We start from the raw sequence: 18,595 nt of genomic DNA on the forward strand, positions 1-18,595 counted from the left end.
TCCAGCTGCATGCCAGGCCTGCAAAATAATCAGAGAAAACAGACGAGTAAGTACACACTGATTCAGGGGAACTTGTATGTTTTGATTAATATGATACATTAAAAGATAAAAGTGCCTTTTATGCCTGTACCTCATTACAGTAATGAGGATTTACTATGATAAAAGTGCACAAGAAATCAAATTAAAAGTGAATGCCTAGGACAAGTAGCTGTGGAAGGCATCTTAGAACATATCTGTAAATTCATACCAAAAAATTAGACCTCCAAACTTTCCTTTTATCCAAATCCTTTTCCAATACCATCAAACATTCTTCATGACAGAGCAAAAACCCAGAGAAGTCTTTGTTGTTCAAAAACCACAAAGCGGCTGAGCTACTAATATCCATAAAGAATCTTGATTTGTCTCTAGCAACAGTGGGCAGTCAATATGTGGGGATAATGGTAAAAGCATCTGCTTTAGTGTAAATGGCTTTTTTGCTGATGGAGTGCTAGAGACGGATGATACATGGGTGTATAAGGAGTGTAGGCCTGATTTTGTAAGGTCTAAAATGAATTATTATTTACTAATAATATTTAGTCAGTAACAGGTAGTTGATCCTCTTTTGCTGCACTAAAAATCACTACTCTTCTGTGAAATGGTGCATTGCTGCGAGGACATTATTACATTCAATGACAGGAATATAAGGGAAGGTACTGATGTTGGGTGTTGAGTTCTGGATAGCAAAATCTATGCCAGCTGATTCTCAAAGTACTGAATGGTGCACCTTCACTCCAGAGGAAGCATTTCCATTTCTACACAGCCCTGTGCTGGTGGGTTTTGCACTTGGCATTTTGCCTAGTGTCCTAAGGCTAATGTGCTGCTGAAAGTCAGAAATGGAACAATGGAAAGTAGCCACATATACTAATTAAAAGGGTGACACCCAGTGTGTATTAAAAATCATAAGATCATATTTTCCCTTTAAGGCTTTACAGTAGGAACAGGTCAAATATGCTGTTAATTTGCTGCTTTGCTTTAACTGTGATATATATATTTAATATATCATCAACTCTGTCATGAACCGCAATACATAGTCCTGGGAAGATTTTCAGCACATGGTCACATCATGGTCACATTTGCATCAACCTTTTTAATTCTGCTGAAATAAATCAGATTCAAAAATAGTAATAATAATAATAAAAAAAAACCCATCATGCTGTCTAAACAGCCATTTGCCACTGTATATTGTTACTGAACACCCTGCAGCTGAGCTACATGCTTCCGCTTGGAAAAACTGAGCAGTGTACGCAATATGTGTCACGTTGATTCTCCTCAAATGATGTTTAGAAATCAATAGCACTCACTCTCCTCTTCCAACTAATTCGGACTCTTCCCTAGACCAAAGCGTTTGCTGGTCTATGAGACGATACAGTTCAACACACATTCTGAATGAGCAGAATTCTGCTTAGGATTTTGGCTCAAGCAATTATGACAATACTAATGATTTTCAGGAGACTTTAGAGAAGTATGAACTTATACACTTTTTCAACCCACAAGTTCCCTGCTGATGCAAAACTGGTATAAACAAATCCATAAAACTCAAAACATCTCATAAGTATTGTTATTGGGTTTGAACACAAGTAAATTCCTGTAAAATTCTAATGAACCTCCCCCTGGGTTAACACAATCTTGTCATGAACTGAATATGTCAATAGCGGCTATACATGAATCGGGTATTAATACAGTACACTGATGCAATATAAACATCTGTTAATCAAAACTTCTTCTGAAATCAACATTATTTGCCTATATTCTCTATGCTTGTTCTAATTCAGGAGTTAAGGGCTCTTAGAAAGCAGTGGAGGAGAGTAAAAAAGGAAAAAATAAATAAAAATAGGACAGTGATAGGGCAGTGTTCTTTAGGAACCGTTTCTTTTTGTGAAGCGTTCATTTTGTAACGAGAAATCTGGGAGTTTAAAATGTATACATGGAGACATAATCAGGTGCTAAGGGTCTTAGTGTGTTTGTTGGACAGCAAATGCTTATAGGCTAATATATTGACATGTGCTTGTAGAAGCTGAAGTACGCGGACGTGGTGGCTGAGGTCAGGGAACACAGGTGGTGTTAGATGTAAATAGGCATAGATAGGTGTTAGGGGAGTCTGCTACATCCTTAATTTTTCAGTTGGGCATCAGGGGCCAGAAACTAAGGGCAGCTGTGAAGGGGTTATCTGAAACATCTGAAGGGTCTAGTCAATGGTTGTGGATAAGGAGAGCAGACTAGTTGTAGAAATACACTGTAGATGTATTATTATGGTTGCTGGTGAAGTAACATGTAAAGTTCACATGGAACTGGTGGCACTGAGCATGCATTAACGGTGCCAGTGGGGCTAGGTACAGCTTTAGTCCTCAGGCTGGGCAGTGTGGATTTACGATTGTCAAAAGATGGTAGGGCTGTAAAGTTAACTTAGGGTGGTGGAACGGCAAAACATTGCCTACATTACTACCCCTGTGAAGTGCTAGTGAAGCAGGGGTAGTTTGTGTACTCATGGGATGGGCTCCATGAGTAACTTTAGATGTTAAGGGTAACTGGTTGCTGATCAGATAATAAACGGCCACAGCAACCTTAGGGGTATGTGAAGGATTTTGTGGCTGCAGGTAGGAAGAGAGTGGAGTGGGCCATATGTGAAGCTCTAATGGATTGGCATAGGATATTTTATCTCATCCTGTGTATGAAAATAATAATTATTTCTAAGTAGGCTTCTCATCGGATGGTGAAAAGTTTGTTTGAGGTTTAGAATGAATTCAGTCACAAGAGCATTATTGATTCAGGTACTGGTATTGGATGTTTAGATTGGATAGCTTGGATCATTCACCCCAGAGGCGATCCATCATTCCAGAAAATGCAATTTCTTTCACTGCTACAGTGCAACAAGCTGCTTAAAGTATCTGGTTTCACTAATTAGAAAATGTGTCTGGATCCTTACATGCTTATAGGGAAAGTGTGTATACTGTATTAGGCAAAGTTCAGAGATCACCATTTTGTTTTGTTTAATTTCCATTTAAGACAAAAAATGGCCTGACATTGCTAGAGCCCTGACCTTAACATCACTGATTGTCTGGAGTGACCTGATATTACTTTGTAAGCAGCAGAAATCACAAACTTCTAAGACTGAACACTGGAGATGTGAAATGAACTATCTCTGTAAAATTTTGTTAAACACATGCAAAAACCTAAATACTGAAAATCAGTTGCAGAGGCAATAAAAAATAGATAAAATTTCAGTAAAATTAATGGTAGTTTGACTTTTGATATATAAATGATAAATGACTAGACCCTAGTTGTCTCACACGCACACACACACACAAACACATCCCTCCCCTCCCCAAGCTTTCCTCATCCTTCACACTTACTGGAAGTAAGGACTACTGGGATTTCCTGCATTACTGAACGGCTCTCTGCTATCCCACCAGCCCAACCCTGCACTTCCCTTCATATACAGGAACATACAAGAACAAAAGTGAATATTATCTCTTCTAAATGGACATTTATTTGTTCTATAAAATTTAGATATGGTTTTTATAGTGATATTTTTTATATTTTTGCTTGTATAAATTCACTTGATATCTTCAGAATAAAGCTAATTTTATATTATTTAATCTCATTGTTGGGTTACTGTGCATTCCTTTAGGGGGGATATGCATGAATTTTGGAATTTTATCGTAAATGATTGCATAATATGCTGAGCATTTACTCAGCGCACTTCCAAGGTGTGTCCCGTGTATATATTATGTGGAGAACTCTTGCATGCAAGCTCAGATGATTGCCATTATATAATGTAGATAAAGATATACCAATGCATCAATCAATGCATTTTTTATGTAATTAAGTTAGAATTTGCAGGTTTTATTAGCATCATGGAGAAAAAAAAACTGAAAAAAAAAGTATAATAGCAGAAAGACTATGTAGACTGTGCAGTTCTTGGCTCAGTGTGGTTCTTCCATCTCACTCTTGAAAGCTTGCAAGAAATCTGATCCTAGGTCAGTACTCCTATGCTTTGGAAATGAAGGCCATTCAATAAGACAATAAAACCTCGAAACCAGCCACTGCTTCAGCCAGTTATTGACCTGTGGGTTGGCGATTGAGTGCCACCTGCTGTGCAGAGGTTATAAAAATAAATGTCCCTTTTCAAAGGAAAAAGAAAATGCTAGAAATTCTCTTGCATTACATTGTCCCAGTGCAGTTATTTTGCAAAACCTCACAAATGTTTGAAATGTCATGCTTTTTACTTTTTCCTGTGCACTGTACTCAAAGGCACATTGATATGATGCATATTCATGTTTGCTTTTGAGAAGAGGTGCTTTTTTTATATATATATATTTCTTCCTCTATAGGTTACTCCATCTCTAGATTACTTACAATAACTAATAAGATGTAAATGTTAGGTACATGGTAGTCAAATTGCAGAAAGGAAGCACACATCTAGTGAACAGATGAGTTGTGAAGCACACAGTGCTAAAATGCGTAAGGGTGTGAGACTGAGGGTCTGTAAAACACCAGGAGGCTACAGCAGGACATGCCTATTGCATTTCATTGGCATGGTTTAAAAGATAGTGCTCTGCCCATGGTAAATTCAATGATGCTTTTAATGTAACATTTTTAAAAATAAAATACATTATTCCTCAGTTGGTTGCATATGCAGATACATAACACATATGGATATGGAGGCCCTGCTATATTTCAACCCAAAATTAAAGTAAAACCCAACAAGTTTCTCCATAACTCAACATTCAATATAGGTTAATTGTGACCTACACTCAGTCGAGAAAAATATACAAACAACATGAAGTTTTTATTATTTATAGTATTATTGCATGAAACAGCAGAGCAGTGAAAAAAATGCAACATTCAGCTTGAAGTGTATGTGTTAATGTTGTAAAGATTCAAATTAGTGGTGCTCTAAGTAGAATGCATCATCCTCACTCTCACTGTCTTCCAAAAACATTCCTCTCAGTGGGGATGTCTCTGACACAATGTCTTCCATTGGAATGTTATCTCGATGGCGACACAACCGTTCCACACTATCACGGATCCGGCTGAACTTTGCTGAGTGGAAGTGCCAGATCAGGAGAGACATAACCAAGATAGCTATTATGGAGACTGAGGAAAAAGAGAAACAAAGACACAAACAGTCCAAATCTGTCAAGCTCTGAAACTGTATATAAGAGCTCATATAAGAGCCCAGCTCATAGCTGGATATTTCAAGTTCCAAGGAACAGGTAGTTTTCATTTTCAAATCTTGTGCTTTAGGGTTTATTTTTGTTTGTAGTAGCATCGTGATTTTATCACATATACAATATTTACTATAAACATTCAGGTTGAACATTACTGAATAAAATTTCAGTTTGCGGCACCAGGGAATAAGTTTAAAGTGACCTTGTCACATGATTGATTATGCAGTGACTATTACAAGACACTAAATTTTGGAACATATCTTAACCCTGTGGCTCAGTGCTGCTCACTGGCCTCTATATACTCATTTTTATATATTTGTTTGTTTGTTTGTGCTGTTTTGGTATTTTGGACTCTTGGTATTGCTGTGTCTGCCTACCTTTTGATCTACTTTTTTCCTAATATTTTCACCACTTTTGGTTATTGAAAAGTCCTTTTATAGTCCAATTTTATTATTTTTATTATTAATATCAATACGTGTATTATTTTATACAATTTTATACAATTATTAATACATAAAAGTATACATTTGCACTGTAGTAAGAGTGTTTCCTTACTAGAAGCAAACAGCACAACTCCTGGGCTGAATTTAGTACCATTTTCAGTGAACTCAATAACAACAGGACTTGCCATTTGATGTGATGACAGATTCACCTGAGGATTGACAAAAGCACACATTGATTATTACTAGCATGACAAGAAAAAGAAAAGGTACAATGTAAATATTCTGCGTATAACTTAAATGTAGTTTTACTACCATCTGCTGGGCAAGGAAGGCTGCAGTCTTACAGTCTATGAAAAATTTACCCAAAAAAAAACAAAACAAAACAAAAAAAACACCACATACATGCATCCATACATACAAATATACAAACTACAAAGAGTGGAGAGAGCTGTCTGCTTAGGCTGCACCCCTCCTCCCAATGAAAAACTTAAGTAGGTTGCCAGTTTGAGGAAAACTGAACCTACAGACAAGGCTGGTATGGATTTTCCCCTTCCACCATTTTAGAAGACAGTTCCATATTAAAAGGGTCATTTTACAAGTCTTATTGACTTTATTCAGAAACTTCTTACTTGAATACTCTTTCACCTTTTTTAAAAAACACACATCTACCTACCCTAGTGAAATGCTTATATTTCAACTCCTTAAATCTACATATAGACATGTGTATTTCTATCTTTATTTTTTTAAATGACTTGCTTACCTGTTCAGGAGTAAATTAGTCAAGTCTGGATCTGTCTTGTACTGCAGCTGCTTCTAAGCTGCCTCCGAATTTCACTGAGACTGGTAAAATCTAACAGTATCTCTGTTTGCTTTGTCACTTCCTAGCTGAAGTGTGAAGCTATGTTTGTATCCGATATTTTGTGTACTGACAACCCAGTGGGTTTGAACTGTAATGTGACTGGACAGAGGCTGGATCTCAATCTAAAACTCCAACAGATCTCCACTCTGGACTAGGCACTTCTCAAAGAGAATATACTGGATTCAGCACTGCTCCCAAGGATGCCAGTGCTCTGTGATGACACACCCTGGACATTTATGATTGAGTACAGTAAATATATTACAAATTGCCCCTTTAAGTGCAGTTATCCATTGATTTGGAAATCTGGAAGGGCAGAGGAGACTATAGTATTTTAAACACCCACTCATCTCAGCATTTCCAATCACATCGCCAGGTCTGTGTTTATATGAGAGCACTCTGAGGAATCTGGTGAGCCATAACTTATTACAATTTAAATGAACAGGTGCACAAATTGGCCATTCAGAACAGAGCTCTTAACACAGGGTGAGAACGATGCTGTGTTGTTTGAAGCTTGTTGTATTTTGACCAAGGCACATCAAAGACATTTTAACTGCTTTACTTGTGAAAAAAAAAAAAGAGTAGAATAAATCACATTTAAGGTAAGATTTTTAAAAGGCTTTGTACATAACCCACTATATATGACATAAAAAGCCCTGACCAACCTGTTTGATTTGTTGTGGGAATCCCTGAGCGTAGACCTGTAGCTGGTGAGAGCCTGGGGGCAACAGTGCGTGGAAGTAGCCCTTTGTGTCTGTGTGAATAAACACAGATCCATTCACACTGATCACCGCATTAGACACAGGTTGGCCCGCATTGTCTCTCACAACACCACTCAAACCCTTCTGAATCTGGTTAAAATAAATAAATAAAAATAAAAAACAAAACTTCTCTGGATAAGAGTGTCCACTTACTGTAAATGTAAATTTTCTAGTCTCTTATAAATGTTCCTTGAGTTCTGCAGTACACAGTATGTAGAGGTGAACAACTGCACTGATACATTGTAGTAAATCAATTGCATTGATTTTGCGAAGTTAATTAGTTATAAGAAAAGTAATGAATATTTTACACTATTTTCCCCAAATCTCCTGAACCAAGGCCTGCTCTTCCAAAAACATATAGGGTCTGTTCATTCTGCTACAGAAAGGAACCGCTGCAGAAATCAATGTATTCAAAGTATGGCCCAATACTGCCATACTTGAGAGTATAATTAAACATCTGACCATAACTTTTAAATGCTATGTAAATCATTAGAATATCTGTACTGTCCACATTCAGTTAACATGGATGCTAGTTAACAATATTTTGTGTATTTGCTTTGTATTTGAGAATAGTTAAATGTTTTTCTTAGATAGTTTTTTATTCCATTGGGTGGTGGGTGTTTAATGTTTAAGAGCCAAATGTGAAGCATGCTTATAATTTAATGACAAATTAAACATTTTAAAGTTTAAATATTCAATATCAGCCTCTCCAAAACAAATGTAACTAAAACTTACATTTACATTTTACAGTACCTTTAGATAATTAAATTAGATTATTAAATTATATTTAAAGGTTTGCATTCCTGAATATGTAGTATAATTCTGGAGAGCTCTTGTGCACTGTGGACAGTGGAAATATTGTGAGAGTTGTGCTAACCTCCAGTAACATAGCAAACAGAGACACCCTGTGCTCTGCCCAGAGTAAGAGCAGCTGCTGAGTGGATGGGTACAGACAACAGGCGGTGTACACTGTGATTTCAGGACACAGAGACACATCCATACTGAAATCCTGGAACAAATGCAGATGATCTGTGACTATGTATATATCTAACAATTCTTTAATGCATTCCTTCATTCAGCATAACTACTTCATCCTAACCAGGTGGGTCCGGAGCTGACCTGGAATCATTGGGGTGCAAAACAGGAATACACAATGGACAGGTCACCAGTCTCTTCCAATGTATCCCTCCCCCCCGCAATTCATTTATTTAACATGGATAATTGCCTAGCTCCCAGAAACACTTACTAAAATGGGGCTGCAGCCACATGAATCTCCTCTCTTGGCTCTAGCCCCAAGTACCTATCAGCACAAGTTCACTAATAAACACCAAGCAAACTCATTTTGATAAGTTTAAAGGGCTTGGGAGAGGTGCTTTTTTTTAAGCTATTTTCAATTTGATTAAATGATTTTGTATCTAAATGAATGGCCAGAAAGCCAAATGTCTCCTGTTTAAAGCATCCTCGTTTCCAGGGTGGCATCCTCAAAAGCTTCTTAGAACAATTCATAAGAATACACAACTTGCATACCTTCATACTGCCTGAATGAAGGCTGAATTCAGCACCTCTCAGAATTCCACCTGGGACTGACTCTGTTGGACCATAAAGATTAGTCTGAGCTAAGCACACGGTACTGTTAAGGAGAGAGGAATTTTACATGTTCTGCATTTTTAAGACAATTTTACCTTTCCACAAACAAACCCTGACATTGAAAGTTACACTTTTATAGTACTTTGAATTAGACATACGATTCTTTGATTCCTACCTGGTCCATTTTGACATCCAGGATATCCGAAATGCATTCTAGGGTGATTGTTAGTATACACAGCAGCAAGATATTTCAGTGTTTCTTCATTTTGTGCTAAATGAAGAAATTGATAATAAATAATTTAGCCACCATAATATGAGGAAATTTTTGCTCTGTGTTGGAAGTAAAAATAAAACTTTACCAGGCTTCACTGTTCTATCATATGGGTACGTAACCAGAAGAGAGCCTCCTTCAAGGTTTATAGAAAGCAAGAAGCCTTCTCTTTGCATCAAATCCATCACAGCATGTGTTTCTGGCTGCACAGACAGGTTACCTAAACACAGTCACAGATCTTTGACATTTCTGCACAAAAAATATTTCTAAATGGTAGAATATTAGTTCTTTGCCATTTTGAGATTACAAAAGACTTAAATATAAACCTTGATAATGAATCATAATCCCATTACAATGTGTACTGTAATCATCCTGAACATCAAGTTTGCTGTTTCTGGGTTGTTCTGATGACAATTATTTAGGTCAAAATAATGTAGCACAAATTTGAACCTTTTAGAAGAAGAATTACATTTAATACATTCAGGTAATATATTGTATAGTATACTCACAAATTGTAGCAGTACAATCAAAATAACTTAAAATAATTTTTTCATATAATTAAGCTTTAGTATTGTTTTGTAGGATTCAAACATCCTTCTAGTAATCAACATGTCTATGTACAGACAAATAAGCTAACCATTTGCTGTGTACTGACTGACCATACAGGAAGTCTGTGTCAAGATCCACACCATGGGCATTGGTTAACCCTGCAGTGGAGAAACACATTCCCTCTTGCGCTAGTTCTCTCCCATCAGGATTTACACAGGGCACAATCACTATCCTGCTCCTGTCAATCAGCTTAATCAACATAAGAATCAGGAATAAATGTCTGTTTTTGTCATATGTCTCTATAGTCATTATAGTTAGTATAGTACACAAGTTATTTATTTAAAGATAAAGAAAAGAGAATATGCCACACAAACACACACAAAGAGAGAGAGAGAGAGAGAGAGAAACAGAGAGAAAATAATTCACAAAGCCCACCTTTGTTATGGTAGGATTTCCACCATAGTTTATGCAAAGAACTACTGCAAACTCCAGCAGTAGTTCTGGTCCTGCTGCAGCGTTGCCATGGAGACCAGCCATGTAGCGTATCTTTGGGTCTGTGGAACGTGGTGACTCAGGACTTCCCGTGATTTCCAGTGCCCAGATGGTCCTGAACTCCCAGCTGTGACCCAAACTGATCCCAAATACATAACACTGTTATTTACAGGCTGCTTTCACACCTAGTTTGTTTGCTAAATTTGGTATTATGTTTTTTTTTTTTTTTACTTCTTTTTTTTTTTTTTAACTTTCAAAAACCAATCATAATTTTGAATGTGCCTCTGGAAATCACCCAAGATCTATCCCTCACAATCTTATTGGAAATGTAGGGTTAAACAACATACAGATGTATCTCATATATAAAAACTGTACTTGACCTACTTCAATTTATTTGTGTTTTAATTTAACCATTCAGACTGCCAGGCCCAATCAATCAAAAACAGTTTTGCGGCGCATGTGTCAAAATCAACATTGTTACTCCTCCTTTGAACTTTACAGCTGTATTGTGTGCATAATCTGCTTGCTTTATCTTTATAAGAGCACACATGTTTTGCAGGATAAGCAGTTGCTGTTATGTGCTGCTCTAAGAAGAGGAAACCAAGTTCTCATGTTGAATTCCCACATAATGATGCTCTGCACAAACCAAGGGTGAAGTGCCCATAGTTCAAGATACTTAATGAGGATGTATAACCCTTTACCTGTACAGGCGAGTGATATGAGGAAAGCTGAGGGCAAGTTCTTGTAAGAACTCTGAGCGCTCTCTGTAATTTCTGTAATGCAGTGTTTCAGCAGGAAGAAGTCTCTGGACAAGCTGTTTGAGGTTATGAGCAGAAGACAGATCCTCCAGGATCTTCTGGAACTCTTTCTCTTCCAATTTGTCTTGAGATGGTGAGAGTTGCTCTGGAGTCAGCCTTATGTCCACTTGCTCTATATGAGTCTCTACTACTCTGACTGTAACTGTAACTGTAGTGTATCTAAAAAGAATACGGAACACAGTGACTGAATTAAGTAACTGCAAATGTCAACATTTGATTCATAGCTCAGTTGTTCAGCACTCAGAGGCATAGTCAAGTGTGCTGTTGACACTTAGCTAAAGAATACAGATGAAATGAGTACACAAGAAAAGACTGCTACTGTAAGTAGGCTGCAGACAAGATGTGACAATTAATGGTGTGGTCTACAAACATTTACTGTCTCAATGCACATTTTTTTGGTCTTCAAAAAATTGTTTTTAAAGATTTAATCACATCCCATTAAGTGATGAAATACAGTTTGAAAGGGAATCACTTGTATTAAATTAATATTTTCTGTCAGTGCCTGCAAACCATGGAAATATTGACATCTGCCATCTTTCCCAGCCTCCATCAGTACACCTCATGAATATGAACTACAAAAAGGCTGGGGGTCTAGCACAAGCTGAGGATTGATATAACCTATACGCATTATATTTAAAAAAGACTTCTTCATTTGTCAATGACATTTTTGTGACTGCTTTAAGGTGTGTTCTGTTTTTTCTGGTTTCAGGTTTACTCTAGTAGGTGTCTCCGTTTCTCACCCTGGAGCAGAAGCTTGGAGCTTGTACTTTCCTGGAGATAAAGGCCTCCAATACTGTCCAGAGTTGCTTGTATGGACCTGGTGCCTGGAACCTTCAGCCACTATGGCAGCATTAGCAATTGCTTGGCCAGATAGAACATCAGTAAGTTTACCCCTTACAGAAAAATGAACCTAACAATAAAGTAAAATAAACAACAAAAACCAAGGATCCAATCAGCATCAATCAAGTGTAACTTATGCAGAATCCTATTAAGGTTGAAGCATAACATTAGCTGTTGGTTAAGACAATCATTAAATAAAGAGAAAAGCAATAATCCTTAAGGAAGCCCTACTAGAAATCATTCATTTAAAAAGTAAGGAGAAGATTAGAGAGGTCAGTAAGTAAGCTCACCTGCTGGATAAACTGTAGCAAAACCCAAAGATTCTGTTTCAAGGATGCATTCTTGATTTTAGCTTGTGGATACAGATCACAGCTCAATCCAATGTTAAAGCCCAGTGCGTCTGTGTTCTTATATGCCCATGTGTGCATATCAGTTCCTGTGGGCAATATTTTACTGTCATAAAACCCTATTTGCAATATAACTTGTGTAACATCAATGAACAACTTGTACAATGAACAACTGATGCAGACAAATTAAACACAGTCTAGAAACAATGTATTTGCAAGCTGTTATTTAGTGTTTAGTATCCTTTTCTTTTGTTCTCTATTAGGGATTTTAAATATGGCAGTAGTGTTTTGCCGTTGCATTTGCTATGTTCTAACTTGAAGAATGAAATACTGAGTTGTAGTTTTCTTAATAAAAGAGAGGTTTGTTTCAAAATACAAATACATATTTCCACTGCACAGACCCCTATACCATACTGTACATAATGCTACTAGCATTTCCTCTGTGTTTCCAACAGTGGTTCTACCATTTTTATATATTTATTTATTTTTAGAAATCATAACTAGCTCTAACCAGCCGGGGCAGAGTAATAGTGATTTCTATGTAGAGGTCTTGACCCCTTACAGGCCTTGGACATCTGAAGTGATGGGTATCCCTGAAATAAGGAAAATTATAATTTAGGACATTAGAAATATTTTAGAATGTAATTTATTCCATCAAATGTTACTGGCACAAAAATCAATCCTTACCACAAAACAGGTGTCTGCAATAGATTTAAATACAGACTCATCTGGTGAATCCACAGAAACAGGGTATTTAATTCCAATCATTCCTACAGGCCATAAATCACACATTATCAGAACAGAGACATTCAATGTCCTGTAAAATTCAAAGACTCAAAATCTATAACTTACCACCAAGAACATTAGCAGACAGAACAAAATACTGAGTTTTGAGCCATTTCATTATTGCTGCTGTCTCTGGTTGTACAAAACCCTCTCCAGAAGACTGGTCTGCAAAGTTTTTACTCAAATCTATGTATTGATTACTACTGTATCTCACAGCATCACTGAAATAATCTCCAGTGTTAAAATATTTCCAAGCTAAAAAAAAGAGAAAAAAAATATTGCTTAACAGAATTATGCTGAAATCAATTTATTTTGTCCCTTAGACTTACCTTCTAATGCCATTTCATAACCGTCTGGGTTCACTGAAGGCAGTATGTGTATTCTTGTGCTGTTAACAAGTCGTGTGACTAAAGTGTTGCTGCCGTAATTACTGCACAAGTACCCTACTAAGTTCAAGAGCATCTCTCGACCAAAAACATCGTTGCCTTGAAGGTTTCCCACAAATACGATTGCTGGTTTACCTATTCAAAAGAGGACAGTGGACAACACAAAGACTTGAGTACATCAAAGCCATTATATGCCTTTGCCTTGAGAATGATACTATGACACAGTAGCATTTTGAACATGACACTGTTGAAAAAATAATGTGTATTATTTGTGTATATACAGCAAGAAAAAAACAAGGTGCACCTGGCTGATCTGAGCCAGTATTCAAGGATATTTCCATGACATAGAGCTCCCTGGCTTGCACCGACTGCCCAATAGAATAGAGGTGAGTTATGGAGGAATAAACAGCGCTGATCTGCTTCAAGAACAGCTCCATATCCAAATAACTATAATGACGGAAGTCTGGTGGCTGGATTGAGGGCTCATGAGTAGAAGCCCCTTCACTGTGAAGGCTCCGAATTGTTGAATATGATGTAGTTGGCACAGTACTGGTCAGAGGTTCTGACACTAGCATCTCCTCACTTGAATCCTTTAAGGTGAAATTCAGTATTGTGGCTTTGCCTTCAGTTACTTTCACATTATTTACAGTTTTCAGAATGTACCTGAGAAAAACAAAAATTTACAGATGAAGGCCAGCTCATACAAAATGGTTCAAAATATTTAAAAACACAGGTGTTGCCATTTTAAAAAGTTTATTATATTTGTTTCTTTCTAATATACTACAGAACATGCAACAAGCTTACCCTAGTCTGCATTAACTTATTAGCTTCTGAGGTTTATATTTTGTGCTCCAAATATGTAAGTAACTTGACCAGTGAAACACAGAGGGAATAAAATATGAGCGCCTTACAACTTATGTTTACAAGCAACGAGATAATTCACACTCTCATTCACAAACAAGGTACTCTGATGAGAGGAATAAAAACCAAATTGAAATAAATGACATGTGAAACAATAATTCTGCATTCTTTTCTACATTCTATAATTAAGTAAGATCACATGGTTTTATTGATAGCCTTCTTAAAAACTGTCCTGAAACATTATCTTGGCTCACCATATAAGGTGACACTAAAGATTTCTAAAATTCTCCTAATATGATGTGACAGCAAAAATGATAATGTTAATTACCCAGGAAAGCTGGCTGTGATGTTATATGTTCCTGGGAGCAGTAAGCGGTAGTAATCGCCAAAACTCAATGTTGTAATGTTGTGATCTATTCCAGCAACTGAGATGTATGAGTCTGGGAGACCCATTCCTGCACTGTTCATTACATAACCTTTGATGCCTATATGGACCTTGAAAAGTAAATAATTCAATCAGCAATAAACACAGTCATGTAAGAGCAAATCATTTGCAATTTACAATGAAACACAGATGCTTTCTGAAACACTGCATATCAGCTATTGTAAACAACGTGGCCTGTCTTAAAAGATCAGGAATTTAACTGTAGTCTGATCCACTATATAAAACAAGTTAAAAAGACAATCCAAAAGTACAAAGGACTGCAAGACACTACAAGTCTGCAGTGTATCAGATAAATTTTCTCACCTTCTCAATGTAGGTCAAGAGGGCTTCCCTGTTATTGGTCCACTCAGTATACAGCTCTGAAGCCAAAGGATATTTGCAGTAGCCCAATCCAAATGAGACCTCAAAGCAATTTCCTTGAAAATAATTAAAGTCCTGCATTCTAACTCCTGCAATTTAATTGAAGATGTACTATGAAATACACATCCATGCCTTAGAATAAACAGACATTAATGGGTAGGTTCTTGCCCTTTACCTTGTATGCTATACAGCTCTGCCCCATTATTTATGTTATCTTTAAACACCTCTTTAGGGTCATCAGAGCATGAAGGCCTGCCCTCTTTCATAACAGGCTGTTTTTCTGCATATGTCTGTGCCAAATAGCAGAAGAGGGCATCATCAGGAGTTTGGCTATACATCCCAGATGTAGTATGGGAGCTGGAGTGATCAAACGGGTAGCTGGCCACTATGGACCCTCCAAGCAAGTTACCGGAGAGAACAAACCTTGAGGCAAAGAGAGTTAGATACCAAATGGCATTTAAAAAGTATAAGTCTGTATGTTCACAAATACCACATACATATTTGCATGGTCCTTGAAAACGTGGCATGGTAATAGAATTGCTATGTCCGCAAAAGAAGTGATTAGGCCCATTTATTTGTATATTTAGAAGTATACAATTATGCAAAGTATAATTTATATTTAAAATATTTTTAAAACCACTCTGTGATCATTAAAATAAACTGAATGCTCCTCCAATAAAAATATTGAAGCACTTGAAGTGTGGTTTCACCAGCTAAATTTAACATAAACATGACTCAGAAACTGCCAATGTCCAATAATTAAAAGAAAAATGCATTCCCAAACTTTAACGGAGAAGGGTAAGAAAAAAGCTTTTTAATTTTCAATGGAAGTTAATGTAAAACGATTTTATTCCAAGTATTATTGGCACATTATTGTTCATTCATCATGAGTTTTCACACAATGTGTTTTTAACGTCATAAATTAAAAAAAAATAAATCCACAAAAATTGAGATAGATGTTTTTTTTTTGGACAGCATTGATATGTATCCCATAGTACAGAGCACTTCTGGGGACATCCCTTAAAAATGCACTTATATTGTGACATAACGTCAAAACTTCGACACACAAAAAGGGGGGTATAAAACATAAAACTGCAATTTTTAATATTTGAGCATAAGTAAACGTCCCACTTGCGAGCACACGTGAAACACGAACACAAATAATCTGCACATTTATATCATATTAAATATCAAGATCACATTTTGACAATTTGTGGGTGACTAGTTCTGGGGCTGACGGCTCCAGTTTGAGAGTCAGTCTGCAGATGAACCCTACACTCCAGGTTTTGTAACTCGCCACACAATATAGAGCCTTCTCATGGATAATGATGGATACATGGATAATGAGGAGGAAAATAATCTGGTGAATCAGATTTTAAAAGCAAACATTAGTTTTTAATAATATGATTATTATTGTGTGGTCAGTCACAAAACTTAAGGCTGTAAGATCCAGGTGCAGCAGATACAAATACTTAGTTTCCCCACCTTTATTAAAATGGAAGGCGTGCCACCTGAAGGGCTCTGTACTGTAGCCTAGAGGGCAGAACAAGCAGTTTTAAAGAGAGCCTACTTTTTCTGTAGAATCCATTTACTGACCGCGGTGACTTCTGGAGCCTCACTTTCCAGGACCCTTGAGGGATCAGACAAGTCAGAGTTGTCAGGGAATTTGCTGTTTAAATCGACTCGTTTTGCATTTTCTCTCCCCTTGTTCCCCTCACACTGTCCCTCTGTGGCCCTCTCGAAGCCGTCGGGGTTCATGGTGGGCATTATATAGATATCAGTGCGGTTCAGGAGCTCAGTGACTCTAGGCTCAACTCCGTAACGAGTCAGCAGAAATTCGGTGAGGTAAACCAGCACTTGCCGGGACACCGCTTCGTTTCCGTGCACGTTTCCCAGGTATTTGAAACGAGGTTTTCCTGGTTCTTCTCTGTCAGGATCAGTGGTTACTCTCACCACCCACAGCTCTCTGCCCTCCACAGACTTCCCCGCGCTCGAGACGCGACAGATGTGCGGGAATTTCTCAGAGAAACGCCACAAACGGCGGGTAAGCTCCGCGTGATTGTAGTATTTTAGGTACGTTTCTTCATTGTTTGATTCAAATGTGCAGTTAACAAAATACACGATATACAGAATGGCAAACAGTTGTGTTAAAAGTGACCAGAAATTTGCCATTTTTTTCGCTCGTTGATTTCTGTCAGCGATTTTCGTGCTTCTGCAGAGCGCATCCAATTTCCCGCCATTTTCAACGGCAACGTCACTCAACGTCACATCCATCCTCAAATATGGCTCCCTACTCATTGCCCTAGCTCCTATAGTGCGCTGTGTATGAGACGTGGTTGTTCTAAACGCTTTTATTCAAGGCTTCGCGTCTCTTAATTAGTTATTTATTATTATTTTTTTACGCTCATTGGATGTCAGACACTTTCTAACTCGACCCTTTTGGTACGTTTGAATATCACTTATTCACCATATGCTGGCAATTTGTCATTTTTTGTCAGATTACAAGCCGGTGAAATAGGTATTTGGTAACATGACCATATTTTGTTCACCCAGTTAATCTTATAGGCCCACCACATATAAAACCCCAGTGAGCCTATATTCGACCACTGTCTTAAAAAGCTCAGCACACTGCTGACTGGCCACTGCTGGTTCACCATTGGGCTACACAGATTACTGTCCTGTGTATAATATATAATATGATCTAACTAAAGATATTAACTGTATATATGTTTTTTCCTCCTTTCCCCCCCTACAAACTAATTGTAAATTCATTTATTCTGCAAAATGTGGCATTTTGTATAAAACTCTGGACAAAACCATGTCCCAGCAAATGCTGTACAAAACCCAGTAGACCTCCAACTCATTGACCTCATTGGACCAACACTGTTCAACTGTTTTCTTGCTATCAAGGACAATGTTTTAAAGCTTGTAAAGCTGTTTCAGAATATAAAAGGGAAAGTCTAAGATTGTGGGGAAAAGCTGCATGTCTTTTAAGGTGGAACTTAGTTCCGTCTACAGCAAAGATCTGTCACTGTCTAAAAACCTTAAAAATGCTGTTTTATTGCCTTGAGCAGAGAGAGAAAGCCTAGCATACCAGACCGAGACCCCCTTTTTTATTTATTTATTTATTTTATTTTTTTAACCCTTTTACAGACATAGGGGATTCGTAAACATATTAGACCTGTTTTCAGTGTGCAATCAAACTTCAAGCTAGACAGCAAGCAAATGATGAGAAAATATCCTCAGAATTTTATTAAACATTTTTTTGATTAAAATCATGAATGTCGCCTTCAAAGGAACTCACCTGTAATTTTTAATATATGAAATTGTTTATAAGCTAGAAGATGTATCATGAGCAAAATAAGCATTCAGTGTCATGGCTGGGAATTTTGGCTTGACAGTCTTAAACATGCAAATCCAGATGGGGTTTCTTACGTCATAAAACTAAGTTAACAATCCCCCCAGCTGAAAGAATAATAAAAAAAGACATTTACTTAACATTTATAATTTTTCAGAGACAACAATGAGACCAAGATTTCAGCATGGGTCTCCTGCTTCTTAACTATGTCTCCTGAGATAAAGA

The 18,595-nt window shown here is 37.2% G+C and overlaps 1 protein-coding gene across 3 annotated transcripts; it reads right to left on the reverse strand.

Annotated features, from left to right (window-relative positions):
- Positions 1-4,620: 4,620 nt before the first annotated feature.
- cpdb (carboxypeptidase D, b) lies at positions 4,621-17,293 on the reverse strand. 3 transcript variants are annotated; one of them, XM_066646558.1, is made up of 21 exons: positions 16,583-17,293; positions 15,188-15,435; positions 14,956-15,101; positions 14,536-14,702; positions 13,651-14,009; positions 13,290-13,481; positions 13,027-13,215; positions 12,862-12,944; positions 12,686-12,767; positions 12,118-12,263; positions 11,728-11,897; positions 10,871-11,146; positions 10,113-10,308; positions 9,788-9,926; positions 9,217-9,348; positions 9,033-9,128; positions 8,798-8,859; positions 8,148-8,279; positions 7,175-7,360; positions 5,766-5,862; positions 4,621-5,136 (listed from the first exon to the last, which is right to left on the reverse strand). In XM_066646558.1, exons 1-21 carry the CDS (start codon positions 17,284-17,286, stop codon positions 4,925-4,927), a joined length of 4,014 nt encoding a protein of 1,337 aa, XP_066502655.1. In that variant the 5' UTR covers positions 17,287-17,293; the 3' UTR covers positions 4,621-4,924. The 3 variants fall into 3 exon arrangements, 2 of the variants coding, with proteins under 2 accessions (XP_066502655.1, XP_066502656.1); XR_010795538.1 differs by having other exon boundaries at positions 5,098-5,136; positions 7,175-7,263; XM_066646559.1 differs by lacking the exon at positions 13,027-13,215.
- Between the last annotated feature and the right edge of the window lie 1,302 nt (positions 17,294-18,595).

This window comes from Hoplias malabaricus, chromosome 15 (genome assembly GCF_029633855.1).
Source record: "Hoplias malabaricus isolate fHopMal1 chromosome 15, fHopMal1.hap1, whole genome shotgun sequence".
In the NCBI taxonomy this organism is placed as follows: domain Eukaryota; kingdom Metazoa; phylum Chordata; class Actinopteri; order Characiformes; family Erythrinidae; genus Hoplias; species Hoplias malabaricus.

Excerpts from the sequence above, each read along its gene's own strand:
- cpdb (XM_066646558.1), bottom strand. The coding sequence starts at position 17,286 with ATGGATGTGACGTTGAGTGACGTTGCCGTTGAAAATGGCGGGAAATTG. Across the intron at positions 9,349-9,787 it reads TGACACAGACTTCCTGTATG|GTAACCTGTCTGTGCAGCCA; the intron begins GTCAGTCAGTAC and ends GACTGTGTTTAG. Across the intron at positions 8,860-9,032 it reads TGGATGTCAAAATGGACCAG|AGTCAGTCCCAGGTGGAATT; the intron begins GTAGGAATCAAA and ends ATGGTCCAACAG.